The sequence below is a fragment of the Misgurnus anguillicaudatus genome, chromosome 8, assembly GCF_027580225.2.
Source record: "Misgurnus anguillicaudatus chromosome 8, ASM2758022v2, whole genome shotgun sequence".
In the NCBI taxonomy this organism is placed as follows: Eukaryota; Metazoa; Chordata; class Actinopteri; order Cypriniformes; family Cobitidae; genus Misgurnus; species Misgurnus anguillicaudatus.
In genome coordinates, this window is record NC_073344.2 from 4,550,137 (window position 1) to 4,572,126 (window position 21,990).

General features: G+C 37.8%; 1 protein-coding gene across 7 annotated transcripts; it reads left to right on the top strand.

The window, feature by feature from the left end:
* The first annotated feature begins 287 nt into the window (after positions 1-287).
* cep63 (centrosomal protein 63) lies at positions 288-21,212 on the top strand. Of its 7 annotated transcripts, none has more exons than XM_055213329.2 (17): positions 288-432; positions 828-915; positions 1,045-1,222; positions 1,526-1,621; positions 3,251-3,346; positions 3,487-3,609; positions 5,683-5,796; positions 7,311-7,502; positions 7,662-7,807; positions 7,959-8,105; positions 8,702-8,804; positions 8,897-9,094; positions 10,385-10,471; positions 10,557-10,753; positions 11,172-11,496; positions 14,232-14,440; positions 19,745-21,212. In XM_055213329.2, exons 2-16 carry the CDS (start codon positions 875-877, stop codon positions 14,418-14,420), a joined length of 2,232 nt encoding a protein of 743 aa, XP_055069304.2. In that variant the 5' UTR covers positions 288-432; positions 828-874; the 3' UTR covers positions 14,421-14,440; positions 19,745-21,212. The 7 variants fall into 7 exon arrangements, with proteins under 7 accessions (XP_055069304.2, XP_055069303.2, XP_055069302.2 ...); XM_055213328.2 differs by lacking the exon at positions 19,745-21,212 and adding an exon at positions 15,447-15,971; XM_055213327.2 differs by lacking the exon at positions 19,745-21,212 and having other exon boundaries at positions 14,232-14,882.
* The last annotated feature ends 778 nt before the right edge of the window (positions 21,213-21,990 follow it).

A 21,990-nucleotide genomic window follows, 5' to 3' on the forward strand; every position in this document is an offset into this window, starting at 1 on the left:
ATCGGCTTTATGTACGCTGTTTATTGTGATCACGGAATGAAATGAGTGCATGGGATAATGTCCAGTGTCCACTCTCTGAAGTTGGACGCAAATACGTGGCGTTACAAGAACCGACAGCCGAATGACGTCAAAGTTTCGCGAGAGCGATTTAAAAGCAAACTCCTCCGAATGATTTCGCGAATCGCTCTCGCGGTACTTTGACGTCATCCGGGTGCGATTTTTGCGGCGCCGCATGAAGTCGAACAAGCCTATCTGCTGCGACAGTATGCGTCCAATCAAATGCTGCAGTTTATACCATGTGACTAATTCCGGAAGTGTAGACAGGTCTGATTTGGTGGTCCTCTCTTGTTGTGATGTTCTTAGTTGCTGAGCACTTCAACTGTTGACTTACAACCCCAGCTGAACAGCATGAACTCCAGTGTTACGTCAGTTGTAAGTTAAATCTATATTTCGAGGGGGGAAACTTGAGCAAAAACTTTTATTAAAATTACAACGGTTGCGAAGAAAAGTTACTTTAAAGTCACTAGGAAGACAAAGATAAACTATTTCTCCCGCTAACATCAAGGCTAATATTAGCCAAGTAGTGATTTATTACTAGTAACATACCAACAAAATGAGGTGTGCTGCAAAAATACAGAGGTGTCTTTATTATCATAATTTTATCACATTGTATAACTGCTACTGACTCGCCATTATGTGTTCTAACTAATTATTTATATATAACGTTATGTGAGTCAGCTTCAGTACAACGACCACTGGCAGTGATCAATCTTAGTTTATATCTATTATGCTCAAAAAAAGATCCCCGTTTCTTCTTATGCATGTAGTGCAGATTTTGAATTTAAGGATGCACTTAGCGGATCACTGAGAAAGAATGGAGGAATTTCTAGGGACTCTCCGTGATCATGATGTGAGGTAAGAGAATGGTTTTATTAAATAGGGAAAACCTAAACTTATTATTAAATATTGTGTCTCTACAAGTTCTCATCTTTATTCATCTTTTTTTTTATCTTTACATTATCCTACTGCTGTCATTTCCCCTAGTTCTGTTCTGTCATCATGTGAGCCTGAGTTACAAGAGTTAATGCGGCAGATTGACATCATGGTGGGGCACAAGCGCCTTGAATGGGAGGCTGAGGTGCGAGCCATGGAGCAGCGGTTGCAGAATACACAGGAGGAGCTCCAGTCAACCCAGACACTGCTCGACAAGAGGAACTCAGAGGTTGTTCATACAGTACTGTATGTTTATTCCCTTTTAATATGGGTTTGTCATATGCATTACACTGAACAAAACACCTCTATAAAAGTTACAAGAGGAATATAAGTAATTCTATAGTATTATACAAGCATCAGAAATTAAAATCTGCTAAAGTATGTTCCAGAATGCATTAAGGGGGCTTTCACCACACTATCTAAGAGCACATCTTTTCATGGATAAACACTTTAGATTGGTGAGTTGTCTCTGAAAGTGTAATTACTTAGTATAACCCACTCTGCCCTGATGCTATACCTTCACTTCTGGTAGATGCTTAAAGTGAGATGTTTAATGGTGACCCTGTTGGAGCTCCAGGATGGTGGTTTCCGAATGTTGAAGTTGGTAGTGGAAAAGGGATTACAGCAGGTGAAGCTGTATTCAGGCATGAGTCTTCCTGCATGACTAGTCTACTGACTGTCAAACTGTGTGATCTGTTAGCTATGTTTCTTGGATCAGTCTAGTTCTTAAAGCTGTGGTGTATTGTATTGGTTGCCTTTAACTTGTCCTGTTAATATTTCTTATTCACTGAGTTACGTGAAGGCAGTACTTAGTTATAATTTGTATTTTTTTTTTGCATTTCCAAAGGTTTTTCTGTTGGATGAAACATAAAGACAGTTTTCAGTAAAAAAAAAAAACTTTACTAATGTTTAGGGCTGTCAAAAGATTAATCGCGATCATTTGAATACAACATAAAAGTTTGTTTTTTAATAATATATATGTTTGCACTGTGTGTAATTATTTTGTTTATAAAAATACACACACATGCATGTTTTTATAAAAAATTTACATGTACATTTATTTAGATTTTGAAATATTTTATGTTTATTTTCTATAAATAAAAAGAAACGTAAATATTTTTTTCTTAAATTTATGCAGATATGTGTGTATTTATATATATATATAAATAAAAATTACAAACAATACACACACATATATAATATGCAAACACAAACTTTTATTTTGCATGCGATTAATCACAATTAATCTTTTGACAGCCCTACTAATGTTGTTTGTTACCCATAATGTTTCTAATGCATGCTTTAGTTTACTGAATAGGTAAGTTTTTAAATAGGTGTGAATGGCATAAATTAGGGCTGCACAATTAATTGAAAAACTAATTGGGATTACAATTACGGGTGAAACAATTACATAATCACCAAAATCTCAATTACAGCTGTCCATTTGTGCTAATTTCTGTGCTTTACGCCTGTATGTTTGGGCACCAAATACTAGGTATGCACCGAATCCAGGATTCGGATTCGGCCGAATACTTGACTTTTTATCTTAGATTTTTTTTCCACCGAACCCTAGGCTTATGCTACGCTGGTCGACATCACGCGGCCTTTGATTACACACATCGGGTGCTGACGTGGAGATAAGCAGGTTTTTTTTTCGGTGAGCCTTGAAAAAAACTAGCGTGTCGCACCACATCGCTTTCATTATGCATAGCCTTATGGTAATTGTCAAATCCTGGCATAATGTTGCCTATCCTTTTTTTTACAGTTAAAATCAAATAAAATGAATAATACACCGCTGTGGACGTTGTTTACTTCATTAATGTGCTTTACTGTGTTAATGGAATAAGGATGCGAGTAGGATTCGGTATTCGGTTTCGGATTCGGCAGAATCTTAAACAGTGGGTTCGGTATTCGGCCGAACCCAAAAAATCTGGATTCGGTGCATCCCTACCAATACAGTGGTGAATAAGAGTTAATGTGTCCTTTAGCCATTATTTTTTTACTTTTTGCTACAGCATAACTCCTATAATTATTTGTGATTTCAATTATATTATTTACTTATTTAATTAATCAGCATAATAATCGCAGTTACAATATAAAGGTGAATAATCAACAATTATGATTTTTGTCTTAATTGTGCAGCCCTAGCATAAATGACATGAAGTAATTGAACAGTAAAGCATGTAAAAGATGTCAGTTTCCACTAGATGTTATGTTTCACCTGTGGTTCACACTGGTTCTGGCTTTGTTTTTTCAGATCCGGGTACTGGGAAAACAGCTAGATGAGATCCAAGCTGGAAAACAAGAGCTGGTTGTAAAATATGAAGACCAGCTTCAGCATGTAAAAGATGAGGTAAGATCAGCTGTTATGCATTGGGTCTTTACTTATTATTTTTAAATCCCCAACACACATTTTGACCTGTTTAGTCTCTGTAATACAAACGTCTCTTTTTTATCAATGCAATTAACAACTACGGTAATTACTCTCTGCAGTTGTCCAAACTGAAGCGTAGTTATGAGAAACTACAGCGTAAGCATCTAAAGGAGGCGAGAGAAGGAGCTGTGAGCAGAGAAGAAGACAGGAGTGAGCTCTCCCGCCTCAACAGCAAGCTGGAGGTACAGTATATAGACCTGCAGTGTAAAAAAAAATTCTGTAGAAATTACAGTATTACTGGGTATTACTGACAACTAGCTGCCAGTAACTTACTGTAGATTTTACATTTGTTATTTACTAGCAACAGTTTGTTCAAAGTTAAATGAACATGAACAATTTTCAGTCTTTATCTTCTGCAGTAAGTTACTGGCAATGAGATGCATAATTACATCAATTTTTTTACAGTGTGTGCTCCAGACAGTATAGCTGTAGCAAAGCATTGCATTAGTAGCGCTAAAGATCATGGGTTCAGGGAACACGCATACCTTCTTGTGATGCACTGTAAGTCACTTTGTTTAAAAGTGTCTGCAAAATGATTAAATGTAAATATCTACACTTGTAGCTTGTATGGGCATTATGATCTAGATCACAATCACTTGGACTCATCATGGGTTTTGATTATTTCCAGGGAACACACCTACTGATAAAATGTATGGTGAAAGTACTCTAGCCACTTTAGATAAAAAGCGGTTTCCAAATGCACAAATGTAAACATTCACTTATTTATGCTGTGTAATCACTCTGAAGTAGTAACCTTTACTAATGTTCCATTCTCATTGGAAATAGCTGACCTAAAATGGAATGATATCTTATCTTCCAAGGATATTGATTACGGTTGTAATACATTTTATAATATAATTAATTCTGTAAGAGATAAGTTTACTGCTAGTGTTCAGAAAAAATTCAAGCATAAGAATGTTTTACCGTGGTTTAATTTAGTACTTCTGGAAGCTGATGAAGAATAGGGATTCCGCATTAAAGAAAGCTATTAAGACTGAAAGAGACACTAATAGGCTAAATCCAATTATTATCTTCATCTAATGAAAGGGGCTAAAGGTAACAGTAATCTAGTTTGGAAAAACAAAAATACTCTTACGGAAGGAACCAAATTGTATAGGAGACTTTTAAACTTAAAGTTGAGGGAATGCTAATTGAAGATGTTTGTGCTATTGCTGCTATTTTTTAAATAATTTTAATAATTTTTAATTGACTTTGACATTTTCAAAAAGGGAAATAAACATTAGTCTGATTGAGGATGTATGTAAAAGTTTCAATCTAATCAAGCCAAATAAAGCACAAGTTTATAAAGTTATTAGCTCATTGACAAATTCAAAATGTAAAGATGCTCATCATTTGGATACTATGTTTGTTAAAAACTCACAAAGATAGTTTAACTTCGGTCATCACTCATTTAATTAATTTGTCATTTTAAGGTATTGTTTTTCTTACTGCGTGGAAAAAGGCCATTGTTACTCCTATTTTTTAATCTGGAGATCAATATGAAGTTAGTAACTACAGACACATAAGCATACTGCCAGTACTCTTAAAGGTTGCAGAGAAGATTGTATTTGTTGGATTTTTAGATCTACGTAAAGCCTTTGATACCATTAATCATATAGTTCTCCTTTCTAAATTGTCTACATTTCAATTTTCATCTGAAGCTTTAGCATGGGTATCCTCATACTCTTTAAATAGATAAGAGAACAATGTGTAAAAATTAAAGGGGTTAAGTCCTGTAATTTGCAGTATACAATGGGTGTACCCCAAGGATCAGTATTAGGTCCCTTACTATTTAGTTTGTATATTAATGATCTCCTACAACAGTGTGAAGAGATACAAGTACAAATGTATGATGATGATACTGTTATTTTAACACATGCGAAAACAGCAGAATTAGCAGCTGAGAAGTTAAAAGCTGAGAAGTTAGAAAGGGTTACACAGTGGCTGGAACAGTCATGTCTTAGCTTATATATCAGTAAAACAAAAGGATTTTTTTTCTCAAAAACAAACGTTAAATTACCTGATGTTGACATGTCTATTAATGGTGAAAAGATAGAAATAGTAAATGAGCTCAATTATCTTGGTATTATACTGGACTCAAATCTCAATTTTAAAAAACATGTAAAGAGAATGGTGAGGAATATTAAACACAGTATGGCAAACTAAACTTTAGACAAATTAGACAATGTCTTTCTTTTGATGTAGCTAAGGCTCTTACGCATGCTACAATCTTTTCTCACATGTCTTTAACACAGGAATTTCATCAGCGTTCAGCAGAGTGGGAACAGCATAGACTACAGTATCAAAGACAAGTGGCGTTACTGGAAGATCAGAGGAAAAGCTTGGCTGAACAGTATACTCTAATTCAGGTTGGTATTATTTTTAACTGTGGTGCAGTGGGCTAATAGGCTGAAGGCTCCTGGTTAAATATCCATAAGTGCAGGCTATGAAGGTTAATTGAAGATTGGTTGAATGATTCTTTAGGAAAAATAAATTGTTTATTTTTGTTTATTTGAACACATTTCCTTATGTTATCGTGTTAATTTAGTGTGATAACCAAAACAAACTGATTAAAAATGATTACAGTTATTGAGCTGTACATAAAGACTGTTTCAGCAGCAACAACATAAACAAACAGCTTTTGTGAACTAAACGTAACTTCTAGTAGATTTCCACTTAGAATCAAGAAACAACAAAGTCCTTTCAGTAGTTTATTTCTGATAACAAGAAAATAAATGACAAATAAATTTGATTAATTCATATGTCATATCTAACACGTATCAACTATTCCACTTAGCTAATGTTACTATGTAAAATGAATGTACAATGTAATCTACAGGTCCTTGAATTCTTGTCTGCCTGCCCAAACCTCTCAGCACAGTTGTGATCCATGCTCGTTTTCTTCCCTTGTCTAAAAAAATTCTACATGACAAGGTATTTGTTTCAAAGATCAGTTTAGCCACTAGCCAGACCAGACAATAAATAAATACAGACCGGACGTTCAATTCAGTTCAAGTGTGTGACCGCGACTACTCGTGTGCGTCTAATGAAACGTCTATATTTTGCTGTAATTCAAGGGATCGAGCTGCAAAGACCCAAAATGTAAGGGTTTGAGATGCCTGGCAAAAGCCACATTAGTGCACACAGTCTAAATGATAAATACATAAACATGTGAAAGTGAGAATGCCTATATCTACCAATGACAGACTGTCAAATTACAGTAAAATTGTTGAATTTATACACTATTGCCCGGTTTCACAGAAAAGCTTAAGCTGTTTGAGCTGAAATTATATGTCACTTAATTATGCCAGTGCCATCAATTTGTCTCAAAATACATGCCAATTATGTCTTTTGCAAAGGCATGTTTATAAGAGATGATTAAACATCTTAATTTAACTAAGGCCTATTCCTGGCTTTAGCTAAGCCTTGTCTGTGAAACCAGGCCTGGCACCTTTTTGCATACGCACATTTCTTATGAACACCCCCAATTGCGCCCTCAAAGACTTTTAAACATAGTGTTTATTTTATTGCTGCTTTGAAACATGTAATATTCAGAGTGGTGGACCAATAAACACGATTTGACAATATCAAATGTAAATGCTTTGATGTGGCCTATAGGTCAAGAGAACAATATAATGAACATATCATCCAATCAATGCTTTTTTAGATCGAAAACCTTTTGGAGGTTTTATCAGGAAAAAATTTATATATGTGATTAATTTTGTGTTAAATCCCAGGCAACACACATACTGAGAAGAAAGTATTGATTGAATCCATTTGTAAATCGCTTTGGATAAAAGCGCCGGCAAGTCCATAAATGTAATTGTGCAATGTTTTTACTATTTAATGAATAACCCTGGTTTATTTTTCTCGCTGTTCTCAGTCTCAGGGTGTGGGTCGTACCCAGGAGCAGGGTGAACTGCAGCGGTTGCGCTCTCAGCTGCAGAAGGCTCAGGACCACCTCCATACGCAGGAACTGGAACTGGAGAGGCTTCGCGTGCTCCAGTATGAGCTGGGAGACTCCATCAGGGAACAGAAGGTCAGCTGCCATGCTGCAGCTTATGTACCAGGACAGGTAGAGCCAGATTTATGAGATGAGTAGAGGTAGAGATGGGCTGTGTGATATTTTATAGTATTACGAGGATGAAAAAGCATTGCTAGAATTGTGGTGGTTTATATGCAAAGTAAAACCTATGTTAATGCCTATGAAACAGTGGTTATGTTGTTTTTATAGGTTTTTAATGAGGAGCGGGAGGAGCTAAAGGCCACACTAGATGCTCAGGATCAGTTTGTACGTAGCTCAGGAGCTCAACAGCAGCAGCTGCGACGGGAGGTGAACCGACTCCACCAAGCTGTGCAAGCAAAAGAGCAAGTCATCAGGTAGATTATCATCAGCCTTTGTGTTTAGCATGCACTGATAATCTTATCATTGGATTGATCATTATTTGATTTATATTAGCATTTAAGTTAGCACATGAATCAAGCTCCATTTTAATTGTTTTACACACCACTTTAATGACCTTGGTTTCAGGTCTCTGGAGGAATGTGTAGCGTTACGTAGCTCATCTCCAAACTTGGCCTCTCTAAGACATGATCTGGAGAAAGCCACAACCATGTTGAAAAGTTCACAGACCAGTGAGAGCCACTTGAAAGCTGAAGTCATCAGACTAAGAGACAAGTGAGACATTTCTTAATGGTCTCATACACACTGCAAACTTTCTGGAGTGACAACCGCATTTAAATGCGGGAGTGAATTCCATAAATGTTTGTTACATGTCTATACAGAACAAGACTCACTCAATTTCTTGTTCGCTGTTTTTTAGTGCAAGATCTGGCAACACTAGTCAGCAAACGCTCGTGCCTCTGTTATTTTCTGCACCGCACATGCAGAAGACTTTTTCACCTTCTAAGAATAATTTTTTTCAGGAGAGAGACCTGTCATGTCAATGATGCATGTTTAAACACTTTATTAACTACTAGTTGTTCAGTTCGGTTATGTACACACTAAGCAGAGTTTCTGTAAATGTGGTTGTCACTACCTGCATTTTGCGGGAGTTAATTCGGTTGTAGAATGCGGTCGTCAGTCCCGTAAATTACTGAACTGTGTGTGTACAGAACAGGATTAAGCATTAAAAGGTAAAGTGACAACCGAATGAATATGCAGTGTGTACGGGACCAATGACAAGTGCAGTTTTTGATGTTTTTAGTAATGGCAGCAGCTAAAGTCATTCTGAACTAAAAAGATGATTTCTGTTTCCCATGTCATTTTGTCAGATTGGAAAACGTGTCAAAACATAAAGCAGAGATGAACAGAAGAGAACAGGAGTGGAAACAGATGGAGAAAAAACTCAGTCATTGTACCTCTGAAATCAAACGTGTATGCAGAGTCACATATTACATTAAAGATTATGTCTTGTTATCAGTGTGTGTGCTTTTTGTGGTGACATGTTTTTTTTTCTGTCTGTATAGCTCCGTGAAGAGCTTGATAGGGCCGAACAGACTCGGTGTGGAGAGTTGGAGGGGATGAGAAAGGAGGTTTCTCAGTTAACCAGTGAGCTTCATCAACGTGACATCACCATTGCTACGCTCTCTGGCTCCGCCTCCAGTATAGAGCGACAACTGCGGGCAGAAGTTGATCGAGCAGAGCGCAGGACGTCTGAGCTTAAGGTTTGCAAGTAGTCAAACTCACCTTTGAATAAACATCAACAGGAATTTTACATAACATACACTCACCTAAAGGATTATTAGGAACAACTGTTCAATTTCTCATTAATTATCTAATCAACCAATCACATGGCAGTTGCTTCAATGCATTTAGGGGTGTGGTCCTGGTCAAGACAATCTCCTGAACTCCGAACTGAATGTCAAATGGGAAAGAAAGGTGATTTAAGCAATTTTGAGCGTAGCATGGTTGTTGGTGCCAGATGGGCCGGTCTGAGTATTTCACAATCTGCTCTTTTACTGGGAGTTGCATTTCTTGGGTTTACAAAGAATGGTGTGAAAAGGGAAAAACATCCAGTATGTGGCAGTCCTGTGTGCAAAAAAAGCCTTGTTGATGCTAGAGGTCAGATGAGAATGGTCCGACTGATTCAAGCTGATAGAAGAGTAACTTTGGCTCATTACAACCAAGGTATGCAGCAAAGCATTTGTGAAGCCACAACACACACAACCTTGAGGCAGATGGGCTACAACAGCAGAAGATCCCACCAGGTACCACTCATCTCCATGATAAATAGGAAAAAGAGGCTACAATTTGCACAAGCTCACCAAAATTCTACAGTTTAAGACTGGAAAAATGTTGCCTGGTCTGATGAGCACCGATTTCTGTTGAGACATTTAAATTTGGCGTAAACAGAATGAGAACATGGATCCATCATGCCTTGTTACCACTGTGAAGGCTTGTCGTGGTGTAAAGGTGTGGGGGATGTTTTCTTAGCACACTTTAGGTCCCTTAGTGCCAATTTGGGATCGTTTAAATGCCACAGCCTACTTGAGCATTGTTTCTGACCATGTCCATCTCTTTATGACCACCATGTACCCATCCTCTGATGGCTACTTCCAGCAGGATAATGCACCATGTCACAAAGCTCGAATCATTTCAAATTGGTTTCTTGAACATGACAATGAGTTCACTGAACTAAAATGGCCCCCCCACAGTCACCAGATCTCAACCCAATAGAGCATCTTTGGGATGTGTTGGAACCGGAGCTTCATGCCCTTGATGTGCATCCCACAAATCTCCATCAAGAAGCTATCCTATCAATATGGGGCAACATTTCTAAAGAATGCTTTCAGCACCTTGTTGAATCAATGCCACGTAGAATTAAGGCAGTTCTGAAGGCGAAAGGGGATCAAACACAGTATTAGTATAGTGTTCCTAATAATCCTTTAGGTGAGTGTATAGCCTGTTGGTAGCTAAATAGTTTATGAAACCAACAGTGCTCTTGTGTTTTGAAGGTGACACAGGTCCAGCTTGAAACTCTAAAGCTTGAAAATCAGCATCTGAATGATCTTCTTGAGAGAATCGAGTCAAGATCCCCCAAGGTTTTCTACTCTTTGATATTTCTGTTTTTATACACGCTTTCTTTTCTCAGCTGTTTTTTGCTCAGTTTCCTTTGTTTCTCTTCAGAGGGGTGATGGAAACCTAGCAGGTCTCAGAGATAGTTACGTATCATCCCTAAACAGTTTGGAGGAGGAGAACAGGCAGCTCAGACAGGAAATGACTGAGCTACAGGCTCGTATGGAGGTCAGCAACCAGACGTGGCAGGATAAGTACGAGAGAGTGCTACTACAAAATCAGAGCCATTCTCACAACAATCACGACAGGTACTTCCATAACAGATGTTTACATATAGTATGGTCCAAAACTAACTCTAAGTGCATCTCACATGTTTTTCTGGCAAAATGCTCATTTGCAAGAAAATTATTTCTGAATGACCTGAAGCTGTGATTAAGCGGATTTTAAGATAAAGTATTTGATGAAGGTACGTACATATGTACGTACAACATCATTATCTCATTTTTAACTGAGGTGGCTTTTTAGAGACTTTTGCATCTGAGCTTTTCAAATATTAAAAATTAATTTATATAATTTTCAAACCATATTTTCATTCACATCGGCATGCTTATCATTGTAATTAATCAATTTGTATTTTAAAAAGATTAAGTAAAAATTGTTTTAAGTCTAATTATCATCTTTTTACCACAAATGCATCCTTTAATAATCCATTATGTTCTGTAATAGATCAGATGAAGATGCACAGCACAGACACCAGGAGGAGCTGCAGGCCATGGAGATTCGTATGCAGGAAAGAGCCTCGCAGTATGAGGAACAAATACAGACTCTCCTTAAACAGCTGGAGAACCTTTCACGATCCTCCGTTCATCACCCAGATGGCCAATCACAGGAGAGCGAGAGAGCAGTTTCCCCTGGCCACTCCGCATCTTCTGGTTCTGGTTCATCTTCATCGTCAGCCCGTAAAGCCCAAAGGATGACAGCTCTGGTCCGTGCGGCAGTTAATGGAGAAGAAGCTCAGGCTTTCGGCTTGGTGGACAACCTCTTGCCTATGGTCAGTTTTTTAAGAGAGAAAGATTATACATAAGGAATTGACAACATACAGTTGCTTAACTCTATGTTTCAGGCATCAACAACATTTTTAATTTACATTGGCAGTCACTATGTCATACCCACCGCTCTTCGTCAACTATTATGCAACATAACATATAAAATACATATATTTTAATAATTTATAAAATGCTGTTGAAGAAGCATGACGCATCACATGGAGTTGGGTCCGAGTCCACCTTTGTCGAGTACGAGTCAAGGCCAAGTCCTTAAACATCAAGTCCGAGTCCGAAAGGTTCCAAGTTGGACTCAAGTCCGAGTTCTTAAAGGCCGAGTCCGCTCGAGTCCAGAAAGTAATTAAGTTAAAAGAAGATACAAAATTTGTATTTTAAATTGTTACTTTCTATTAATACTTTAACCTTTCAACCCATTAAAACCAATGGCAATATAAAAATTTAATAAAAATACCTCTATTGCAACTGGTCATTGCCATTGAACATTTTTATTTTGTCAACTAGCTTCCTATCAAAAATGATTTCAAAGAATCGAAAGGGATATAGAGGTATCTTCTTTTAACCAGATGTCTTGCAAATAAATTCTCTATGATTTTCGTAAGCAAAACAAATTATTGCTGACTTTGAGGACATCGTGCTAGCCATGCATTGATGTGTGTGATGTGTGTGTTTGTTTGCACTATGATGCGACTGGCTGCTGCCTGCCAGTGTGTTGCAGTAAAATAACAGGAGGGGGAGACAGTGAGACATTAATTAATTTCTCATCTCAAGTTTATGCTGGTTTTATTGTAACACGACGCGGACTCGACTGTACTCTGTATATTTTCCGAGTTCAAAATGTCCGAGTCCGTGTCAAGTCTGAGTACAAATTCACCCGAGTGCGTGACAAGTCCGAGTTCATTCAAAATTGGACTTGAGTCCAAGTTTGAGTACCCCAACTCTACCATTTGCACAACTCACTGCACCAAAGATAATTTTTTGGTTTGCATTTATGTGCCTTCTGATACAACATGATTTTGATCCCCATGTTTATTTTGATGGCTTAATCTGAAGAATATTTAACATGTATCTGGGTATCTCTAAGAAAAGCATTAGATGAATAATGAGGCATAAATGTTTAAATAAATCCCTGAAAAGTTTTTAATAAGTGGAGTTGCTTATATTCACTCTCCAAGACTTGTATTAATTAGCCCAAGACTTAAACCCTGAAAAATTCTAACGATAAATAAACAACTAAAATTTTTATTTTAAAATATTCATCTTTTAAAATAAATATTTAAAACTAAAATTTTCCACACTCTTCCTATTTCAGCATTTAAATGGTGGTGGCAGGCCTGCATGCATCATAGATATGTACACTAGATGTGGCCTTGGCTACGGCAGTTCATTGGAACGAATGCGTCTCATAGAGCCGCCATCTTGAAACAGGGGAGCCCTGCATCAGCGTAATTGTCGGCAATGGTGTAACAGAAATAAAATCACCATAAATCATCATGAATGCTATTTTCTAGGTTTTCTTTTGGTTCGTTCCAACAGTCAGACATGTATTTAGCATTGAGTCCAGATTTTTTTTTTAATATTATGAAAATCAACTTTTTCTAACTATAATGCATAGTGCTATTAGCCCTAACATCAATACGCAGCACAAAAGTCCGTCATCGTCCATGAATTCGAAGTACAGGCGGAGATAGCAGCGTTACCTAGCTAGACAAGACCCCTGTTCCAAGATGGCAGCGGTTTTGATGCATGCTTAGAACCCCAAGGCGACATCTAGTGTATATGTATTATGTGCATGCATAAGGTTGCTAACCACTGCTGTATAGATAATTATAATAGTATATACTTTCAATGGTATATACACCATGGTACCATATTGTAAAATCCTTTTTGTTGTTTTTCACTTAAAGAGCGCCTATTACGTTGCTCAAAAAACACTAATTTGTGTATATTGTGTAATGCAATGTGTTCACATGGTTTATGGTTTTAAAAACATTATTTTCCACATACCGTATATTACTGTTGCTCCTCTATGCCCTGCCTCTCTAAAACACATTGATTTTGTACAAAGTTTACCGTTCTGAAATGCACGATGTGCTTCGATTGGCCAGCTATCCAGTGCGTTGTGATTGGCCAAATACCTCTAGCATCTGGCGGAAATGTGACATTCCTTACCGTATTTGGAAGATCAGCTCCCAATGCAATACTGACAAGGGTTAATATCATCTTCACTACCTTATCAATAAAAGCCCAAATCTGTTTAAAAAATGCAGATGACCAAGCTGATCAGTCAACTTTGCCAGCGCGGCTTGTGCTTTAATCTTGTGTTATCATATACTCTGGGATTTGTAACTTTGCATAGTTAAAGATGCAATTTGTATAATCCGCGCCGCTAGAAGGCACCAGATCAAAACAATAACAATGACGTAGATTAATGACGCTCTGAAGCAGCGTGGAATGATGGGATTTGTTGTCTTTAACTGAAACACTGATGGCCATTCATTATGTATGGTTTCATGTAATGTTCAAAACGCAATTGTTAGTCATAGATGTTACAGTATTAGTCCAATACGATGGTGTGTTAACCGTGGGTTCACACCAGCCATGTTTAAGGCGTCAAAATCGCGTCTACCGCGCCTAGTTTGCCGCTTGAACAGTTTGTTTACTCGCTTCATTTGCGAGGGAAAATAGGTGCTCTTTAATTGTTGATTCTTGCCTCTTTTTGTAGGACTCTGGATCTCCAACCGGTTCACTGGCCACATGGTTTCTAGAAGAGGAGTCGATGCGGTCTCAAGAGCTTCTTCAGAAGCTAGATGCCCACATTCAGAACATGCAACAGGAAAACGCCAGCACTGTCTGCAAGTACCTAGGCAAGGACAGTAATCCTCCATCAATGGTCACCAAGTCTGATGCTTGAAAGCTTGGAGAAAACTAGAGGTGATTTTGCATATGTCCAGCCTTTGAGAAAGGGAATGTACTTCGGCAGCTAGCCACGTTTTCACGGTCATCACAGTATGATTGATAATAAACCTAAGTGTAATTCAATAGGGCATTAATAAAATAATGTAGGTACAATAAATGACACCAAAGTGGTGCCAAACAAATATGTCCGCATTTATTAAGCAAATGAAGGAATGAGCATACTTCTCATACACACTTTGGGCTCATGTATGAACCATGACTGATTGTTTATATATGTGTCTCTTTGAGCATAATATTTGTGCTGTTTTTGTAGTGCCGATTGATTGCTCTGTCTTGCATTCTTATACAGTCAATATTTATCTACCCAATTTGTATAAAAGATCTCTTGGTTAAGCTGCTGACATGGTTGCGAAGAACTTGTGTTTTAAGGGTTTAATTAAAAGAGCCTGTTTTGATAGCCATGTTTGTTATGGGAGTGGATGTGTTTGTATGAATGCTTTTATTTGTTCGTCACTTTGTGCTTTGGGGGATAAGCCTGCTTGGAACACACGATGGATCAGAAACGTCCTCTGGGGAGGTGTCATTTAACAGCGTTGCACAGCAGGGATGTAAAGTTTGACGTCAAGCACACACATTTCTCTCAGGTCTCCACCTATTTGTAGTGGCCTATCACAGACCTCCGTAATCATTTGGTAAAGTTTCACCCAAAGAATGCACACGCTGTGCCAGGACCTACAGTTTACAACACACAGTCACAGGCTCAAACGGCAGCAGACTCTCACACAGGTTCATCATGAGAAAGCTCATGGAATGTTAATGTCATCCATGTGGGACCCTGAACTTGAATATGACCAAGGGCTCTTATTGTAAAACGGAGAGGAAAGACTCGTATATTACTAATGAGGTGATTCTAAGTAGGGGACATGGGCTTTCTCACTATGAGAAATGGGGAAAATAGGAGTATCCTAAATCTAATTTGTTTTGGAATGTGCCTGTTTTTTTTCCTTTTTTCCTTCCTCAGATTAGCAAGTGCTGGAAGTATGTTTTGCCAGGCTCCGGTCCAGCGGTTTTGCGATCGGAATTCCGTAACCCTGGTTACCAGGGCTGCAAAGCTCAACAAACAGCACTGAGGAATTTGGCAATGTGGCTGTTTGCTTTTTTGCTTGCAGAAGAAAAGCATTTTTGATTTCCAAGGATACTTGTAGACTTGGGGCCCCGGTCAAAGTTAGGGGTGGACCGGAGGATTAATGAACACTTGACTGGCTTAAATATTTGAACTCTGACCAAGAATGTACCTGGTAACTTTCAACACGCTGTTGGGCTATATTTCATTTTAATATACTTTTGAAAAGATTTTCCATTTGTGTTAAAGTCATTAGACTAGGATTTTACGAAACTGTAGGTTATAAATCAATCTGTCAAATCTACTATACGTCCTTTCAATTTGAGACCTGTTGCCTTTGAAACCCAACAGAGGGCGCCAGTATGATTCCCAGCCAGTATGAAGTTTTTTCACGGGAAATTCAATGAAACGAGTCTGTGTTTAGATGCATAGTCCGGTTGCTTTACAACTCAACAAACACACCAAGTATTTCAGATATTTGCTCTAAATATTTCTTAATGTATTCTAAGAATTTTTTTACATTTTTTACATTTTGTTGTGATGGCTAAAAACATAATTAGTCTAATTATAATTATCTAATTACAGATTTTACCCATTCATATTTTTAAGCAATTAAAGGCACAGCAGGCCTGTTAAACACTCCTTTCTAAAAAATGTTGCAACCTTAAGCTTTCTGTGCATCCAAAGCATGCATGTTTATATAGGACATTATAGCTGTGCATTAAACATGTGGTCAAGACCAAACCAAAACTACAGACCAAAATCAAGAATCCAATTCTGGAAAAATCTAAATTTGGCCATTAAAGGAACACGCCCACATTTTGGGAATTTAGCCATCCCCCAGAGTTAGATAAGTCCATACATTCCTTTCTCATCTCTGTGCGTACTGTAACTCTGTCTGACGCAGCCCCCGCTAGCTTAGCTTAGCACAAAGACTGGAAGTGAATGGCTCCAGCTAGCAAACGGCTCCCAATAATTGACAAAATAACACGAACATTTTCCTTATGTGTTGTGGTTTGTATAGTCACACCGTGTACAAATAACAAGGTCATATGAGACACAGCAATCTTTTAACAGTATACATACTGGGAACTATATTCTCAGAAGGCGAAGCACTGCTATTTTGGGCGGAGTGATTTGCACAACTCTGACCGAACTCTCTGCTCCTCACCAGGGGCCTTCTCGGTTGCGGCGAGCAAATCACTTCGCCCAGTAGCAGTGCTTCGCCTTCTGAGAATATAGTTCCCAGTATGTATACTGTTAAAAGATTGTTGTGTCTCATATGACCTTGTTATTTGTACACGGTGTGACTATACAAACCACAACACATAAGGAAAATGTTCGTGTTATTTTGTCAATTATTGGGAGCAGTTTGCTAGCTGGAGCCATTCACTTGCAGTCTTTTTGCTAAGCTAAGCTAGCGGCGGCTGCGTCAGACAGAGTTACAGCACGCACGGAGATGAGAAAGGTATGTATTGACTTATCTAACTATGGGGGATACGGTGAATAAGCTAAATTCCCAAAATGTGGGCGTGTTCCTTTAAATTGATGTCTTATTGTAAATTAACACTTAACACTTTTTATTGTGTTTCTAGCTGAAAATGAGCTGTCACTGTGTGTGCAGAAACATCCTGTAATTATACAAATCCATCTATTCTTCTCTGTGTAATCTCCTTTAAACCACATCAGTCACACAAAACAGGCTGTTGTGGTTCCTCTAGCAATGTGATGTCACATTGATTACTCCCCAACCGTAACCGCTCACAGACTCTGCCTTACGAGCGCGTAGTTCAACTTTCTGCCAGAGACGCATGTTTTGATGTAGTCCAAAGCAAATGTGTAAGCGCTCGACCCCCTACTTTGCCTACGGGGAGGGGATAATAAGCTTTCTTTGCATTTAAAGAAATGCATACAAAAACAATGTTTTTCAATGCAGCTACAAATGGCCATGTTCAACATCGTATAATGAAAGATATGTGGTGTATTTTGAGCTGAAATTTCACAGACACATTCTGGGGATACCAGAGACTATTTTCATATTGCTGAAAACACCTAGGTTAGCTGCCCTTTAAAGGAATAGTTCACCCCAAAATGAAGAGTTATCCATACTCTACTCACCCTCAAGTTCAGGGTTCACACGGGTCCTTGAAATCCCTAAAAGTTAGTGATACTCAGAGATTCAGTGCCCTGGGAAGTTTTTGAATATATACATACATAGATACAGGTCATTGAAAGTGCTTAAATCTATGCAAGACGTTTTCTGGAAAAAAAGTGTATGATAATAACAAAAATTCTAGACTTTTTAAGCACACTTGCTAAAATGTTAGCTTTAAATGCTTTTATCTTCCGTATGCGAATGTTGATTCATACCAAAATGCGTTTTTGCATAGTTGTGTTTGACAGATGAAAACGTCTCGGGTTATGTATGTAACTGTTGTTCCCTGAGAAGGGAACGAGACGCTGCGTCTCCCTTGCTATACTTCCTGCATCCCTGTAAGCGATAATACTAGCGATATACTTCCTGGCTCCCGCGTCACCCCATCTTTGCTGTTAAGCCTCACCATTGGTTGAATTTGATATACACATTCAGACGCACTTACCCCTGGAGGCGTCCCCGAAGTGTCACTGCAGCAGCGCAGCGCAAGTTCCCTCGAAAGAGAACTGTAAAAATGTATCTTAAAAGGTAACACAATGTAACCTTGCTCTCACTTGAAATGTGTCATTTAGTCCTTGAATTTGAGGGTATTGGACCTGGAAAGTCTTTGAAAGGTCCTTGAATTTAATGTTAACTAAGATGTGGGAACCCTGCATGTTGTATGACCTTGTCAAGAGTTGTATTAAATAATATCCTGGCTCTTTTCAGCTTTATAATGACATTGGATAGTGCCCCATTGTTAAGCTCCAAAAACACTGAAAAAATGATTCATTGAATTTAATTAACTTTTTTAAGGTAAGTGCAATCAATGTATTTAAGCTACATTTAAATAATAGTTTTATATTTTATTTTACTTTACTAATCTTTTTGGTTTAAATGTAGCTTAAATAAATTGATTGCAACCACTTACCTTGAATTTTTTTTATTAAATTCAATGAATCATTTTTTTTCAGTGAAGCACATCCTTTAAAAATGAAATGTCTTTTGAGGTGAAGCAATGGGTTTTTGGAACATTACATGAACACTTGAACTGACATCAACAATAAAGTTAAAAATATAAGTATTTCTTCACAAAAAAATATACTTCACCTCATTTAATAACTAGCTATGAATAATTTTGGAGCTTTAACAATGGGGCACTATCCAATGCCATTATAAAGCTGAAAAGATTATATTTACTATAACACTGAGTGTATTTGACTGAAAGGACAAAGTCTTATACACTTGATGGCTTGAGGGTGAGTAAAATAAGGGCGAATTTTCATTTTGAGGTGAACTATTCCTTTAAGGTCAAAATTTTTGCCCCTGCATAAACTCAAACGAGTCATTGTTAGACCAAGATCACAAGATCAAAGCTCCCACTCTTGTGGCAACAATTCAGTACAGTATTGTTAGTGGAGCAAGCTGTGTGGTGTAACAGCATAGTAAAACAACTAACTTTAATCATAACTTATTAGAAGAATGTAGCAAGTGTGATTAAAAGTTGCTTATTTGAGTGTTGCAGAGGACCATTGGACTTGTCCGTCATGAGACAAAGTGAATGTTGCAACCAATTGCAATTTCCACTAAACTATTAAGTTTAAAATCCTGTGGCCACAGAGGTAGGCTGGTAATGTTTTTACAAACACGACCTGGCCCTCCGCAAGAAATTGTTCCACTACATAACTCCCAAAAGATTTAAACATGTGCAAATGTGAAATGAAGCCGTAGGCAGAGGTGAAGTCATAGCTGGTCTTAAAAGTGCACACATTGCACTACAGCGAATCTTTGGCCATGCGAAATGGAAAAACTGCAGGCAAAACATATAGAGTTACATCATTTACCTTGAATAATCTCTATGTTATTATTTCCCTATATTATATCAAATTTTCATGTGTATTGTGAGTCTAAAGTTTAGTCAATTTGTTAAAACATTTCATTTTTTAAATACATTTTCGATGAATTCCTTGTTAAGTGGATATGGAAAAGCAGCATTGAAATTCGCTCGCTTGCTCTCTCTCTCTCTCTCTCTCTCTCTTTCTCTCTCTCTTGCTCTTTTTAGATAGCTTGCATTCCTTGTCAAGATAAGAAGAGCAAGACACTTTCCCACGATTGACCGTACAGTGTTTACGCCTTTATCTTACATTCCAAAGCCTGGCGAAACCTCCGGGGGTGCAGCGTGCCTCTATTCCAACCCACAGTCTGTGTGTTTGTGTGCATGATTGTGCATGGACAACGTTGTTCATCTATGTCATGAGAGCCGTTGAACACAGCATAAAGCCTTGGTTTGCTAAGATATCAGACTGCTCCAGACACCCTCAGGATTCTCAGAATGTCCCACAGAGAGATATGAAATGGGTCTTATCAACTTGATTTAGTGCGTAGGGAACAATGCCAAGGATCGTCTGAACAAATCCTCCAATCAGCCTGTGCCATGGTCAATTCATTCTTGATTCATCTCCTTTGACCTGAATATTACACATTTCCCCTTATCAGTTTGTCCATGGGGAAGTTGTTCAGTACCAACTGTGGCTCGCTCTTATCTGAGTTCAGCATTTAACACAGATAGCGAGCACATTCTGCTGTATGTTTTGCAAAGCAGTCAATAGAAGTCAACCAATTTTAGCCACGTTTAAAATGTCCATTTAAAGTTTATTTTAAGATTCCTATGGAAAAACATCCTTCTTCCTGTTTTGGCCACTGGCCGATTTGGTGCCACCCTGAGATGCCACCTCACCCTGATAGGCGTTTGAAGTGTGCCGGCACTTTCTCATCCAGCAGCCAGATGGAAACAATCGCGACATTGTGCGATTGGTCAGATATCTGATCTAAGTTCAGTGGAAACAGGCAGCGGCTTGTATATCTGCCTTGCAGTATGTGTGAGGTAGGCGCCTGTACTTAATGTGAAAATGGCAGTGAGATTGGTGTGTGGGACCTTGGAAAACTTAAATAAAGCCACCACAAGGCCAGCAAGTTCATCCCCTCAACAACTGACGTTGCATTTGAAATGGTCTTTTTTACATTTAAAAACATTTACTGAGGTTATGTTCCCTTTGAAATTATAGGCTGTGAGTTCAAGTTACAAAGAATGTGCAAAGTAATAAATTCTAAAGTAATAAATCAATTCTGCAGAGCAAGACAACAGCTTTGCCACTTATTTTGTTTGTTTTGCTTTAAAAATGAAAGCTGAATGTATTTATTTAAAAATAAATGTATCTTTTGTTAGAAATTTGGTACAAAAGGTAAAAACCATAACCTGTGTATAACATTGAAACGTTTTAAATCGATAAATGTGCTTCTGTATAGCTCAGTGGGTAGAGCATTGTGTTAGCAGTGCTTAAGGTAATGAGTTTGAACCCATGCAGGAAACAGACAAATAAAAAATATGTGTGCCTTGTAACGCACTGTAAGTGGCTTTAGATAAAAGCCAAATGCGTAAACATAAATGTAATTAATAATTTGTTAGTGATGTTTCTCGTTTCTCATCAGTAGTGATTTTAATGCAATAAATGTTAATACTATTTATTCCACGTTGCTAATGTTGCCTGATTCTGTTTCATAAATCAATCTGAATGTTTTGCACATACTTGCAATAAACCTTGTGAATGATTCTGAATTGCAGGTAAAGAAGTATTACAATTAAAACCTGCAGTAACAACACCATTACACTATAATGTTTTTAATACCTTGACATACCCTAAAAAAACAAAACTGTAATTGAAGATATTAATCCAGTACCTTGGTATGTCTATATGTATGTCAAAATAGCAGATTTACGATACTAGATCACCGTTACACTTACCATAACAGTTTACAGTATGTCTGTCAGTAAAAATGCTCCCAAGCTGTCACCGGGACAGTACCCTTTGAAAAAAACATTTATGTACAAATATGTACTTGTATGTATGTACCTCTTAACTGCTAATATGAACTCTTACAACCCCAGTGATAGCTAGGGACCAGTTTTTGAGCATTTATCTTGACAGTGTAACAAAATATTCATATATTGTGTTTTTAATTTTTTTTTTAAGAGCACCTATTTCATTGTTAAAAACTGTTATTTTATTTATTTGGTAGAATACAATGTGTTTGTGTGGTTTATGGATAAAAAACACATTATTTTCAACATACCATACATTTTTATAGCTCCAGATTTTACTCTCTTCCTGAAACGCACAGATTTGAAAAGCTTGTTGTTCCTGATTGGCCAGCTAATCTGTACATTGTGATTGGCCTGAATACCTCTGACGTTAGCCGGAAATGTGACGCTCCTTACCATGTTTGACAGATTTGCTCACAATGCAATGC

Excerpts from the sequence above, each read along its gene's own strand:
- cep63 (XM_055213329.2), top strand. The coding sequence starts at position 875 with ATGGAGGAATTTCTAGGGACTCTCCGTGATCATGATGTGAG. Across the intron at positions 916-1,044 it reads CTCCGTGATCATGATGTGAG|TTCTGTTCTGTCATCATGTG; the intron begins GTAAGAGAATGG and ends CATTTCCCCTAG. Across the intron at positions 1,223-1,525 it reads TCGACAAGAGGAACTCAGAG|ATGCTTAAAGTGAGATGTTT; the intron begins GTTGTTCATACA and ends CACTTCTGGTAG.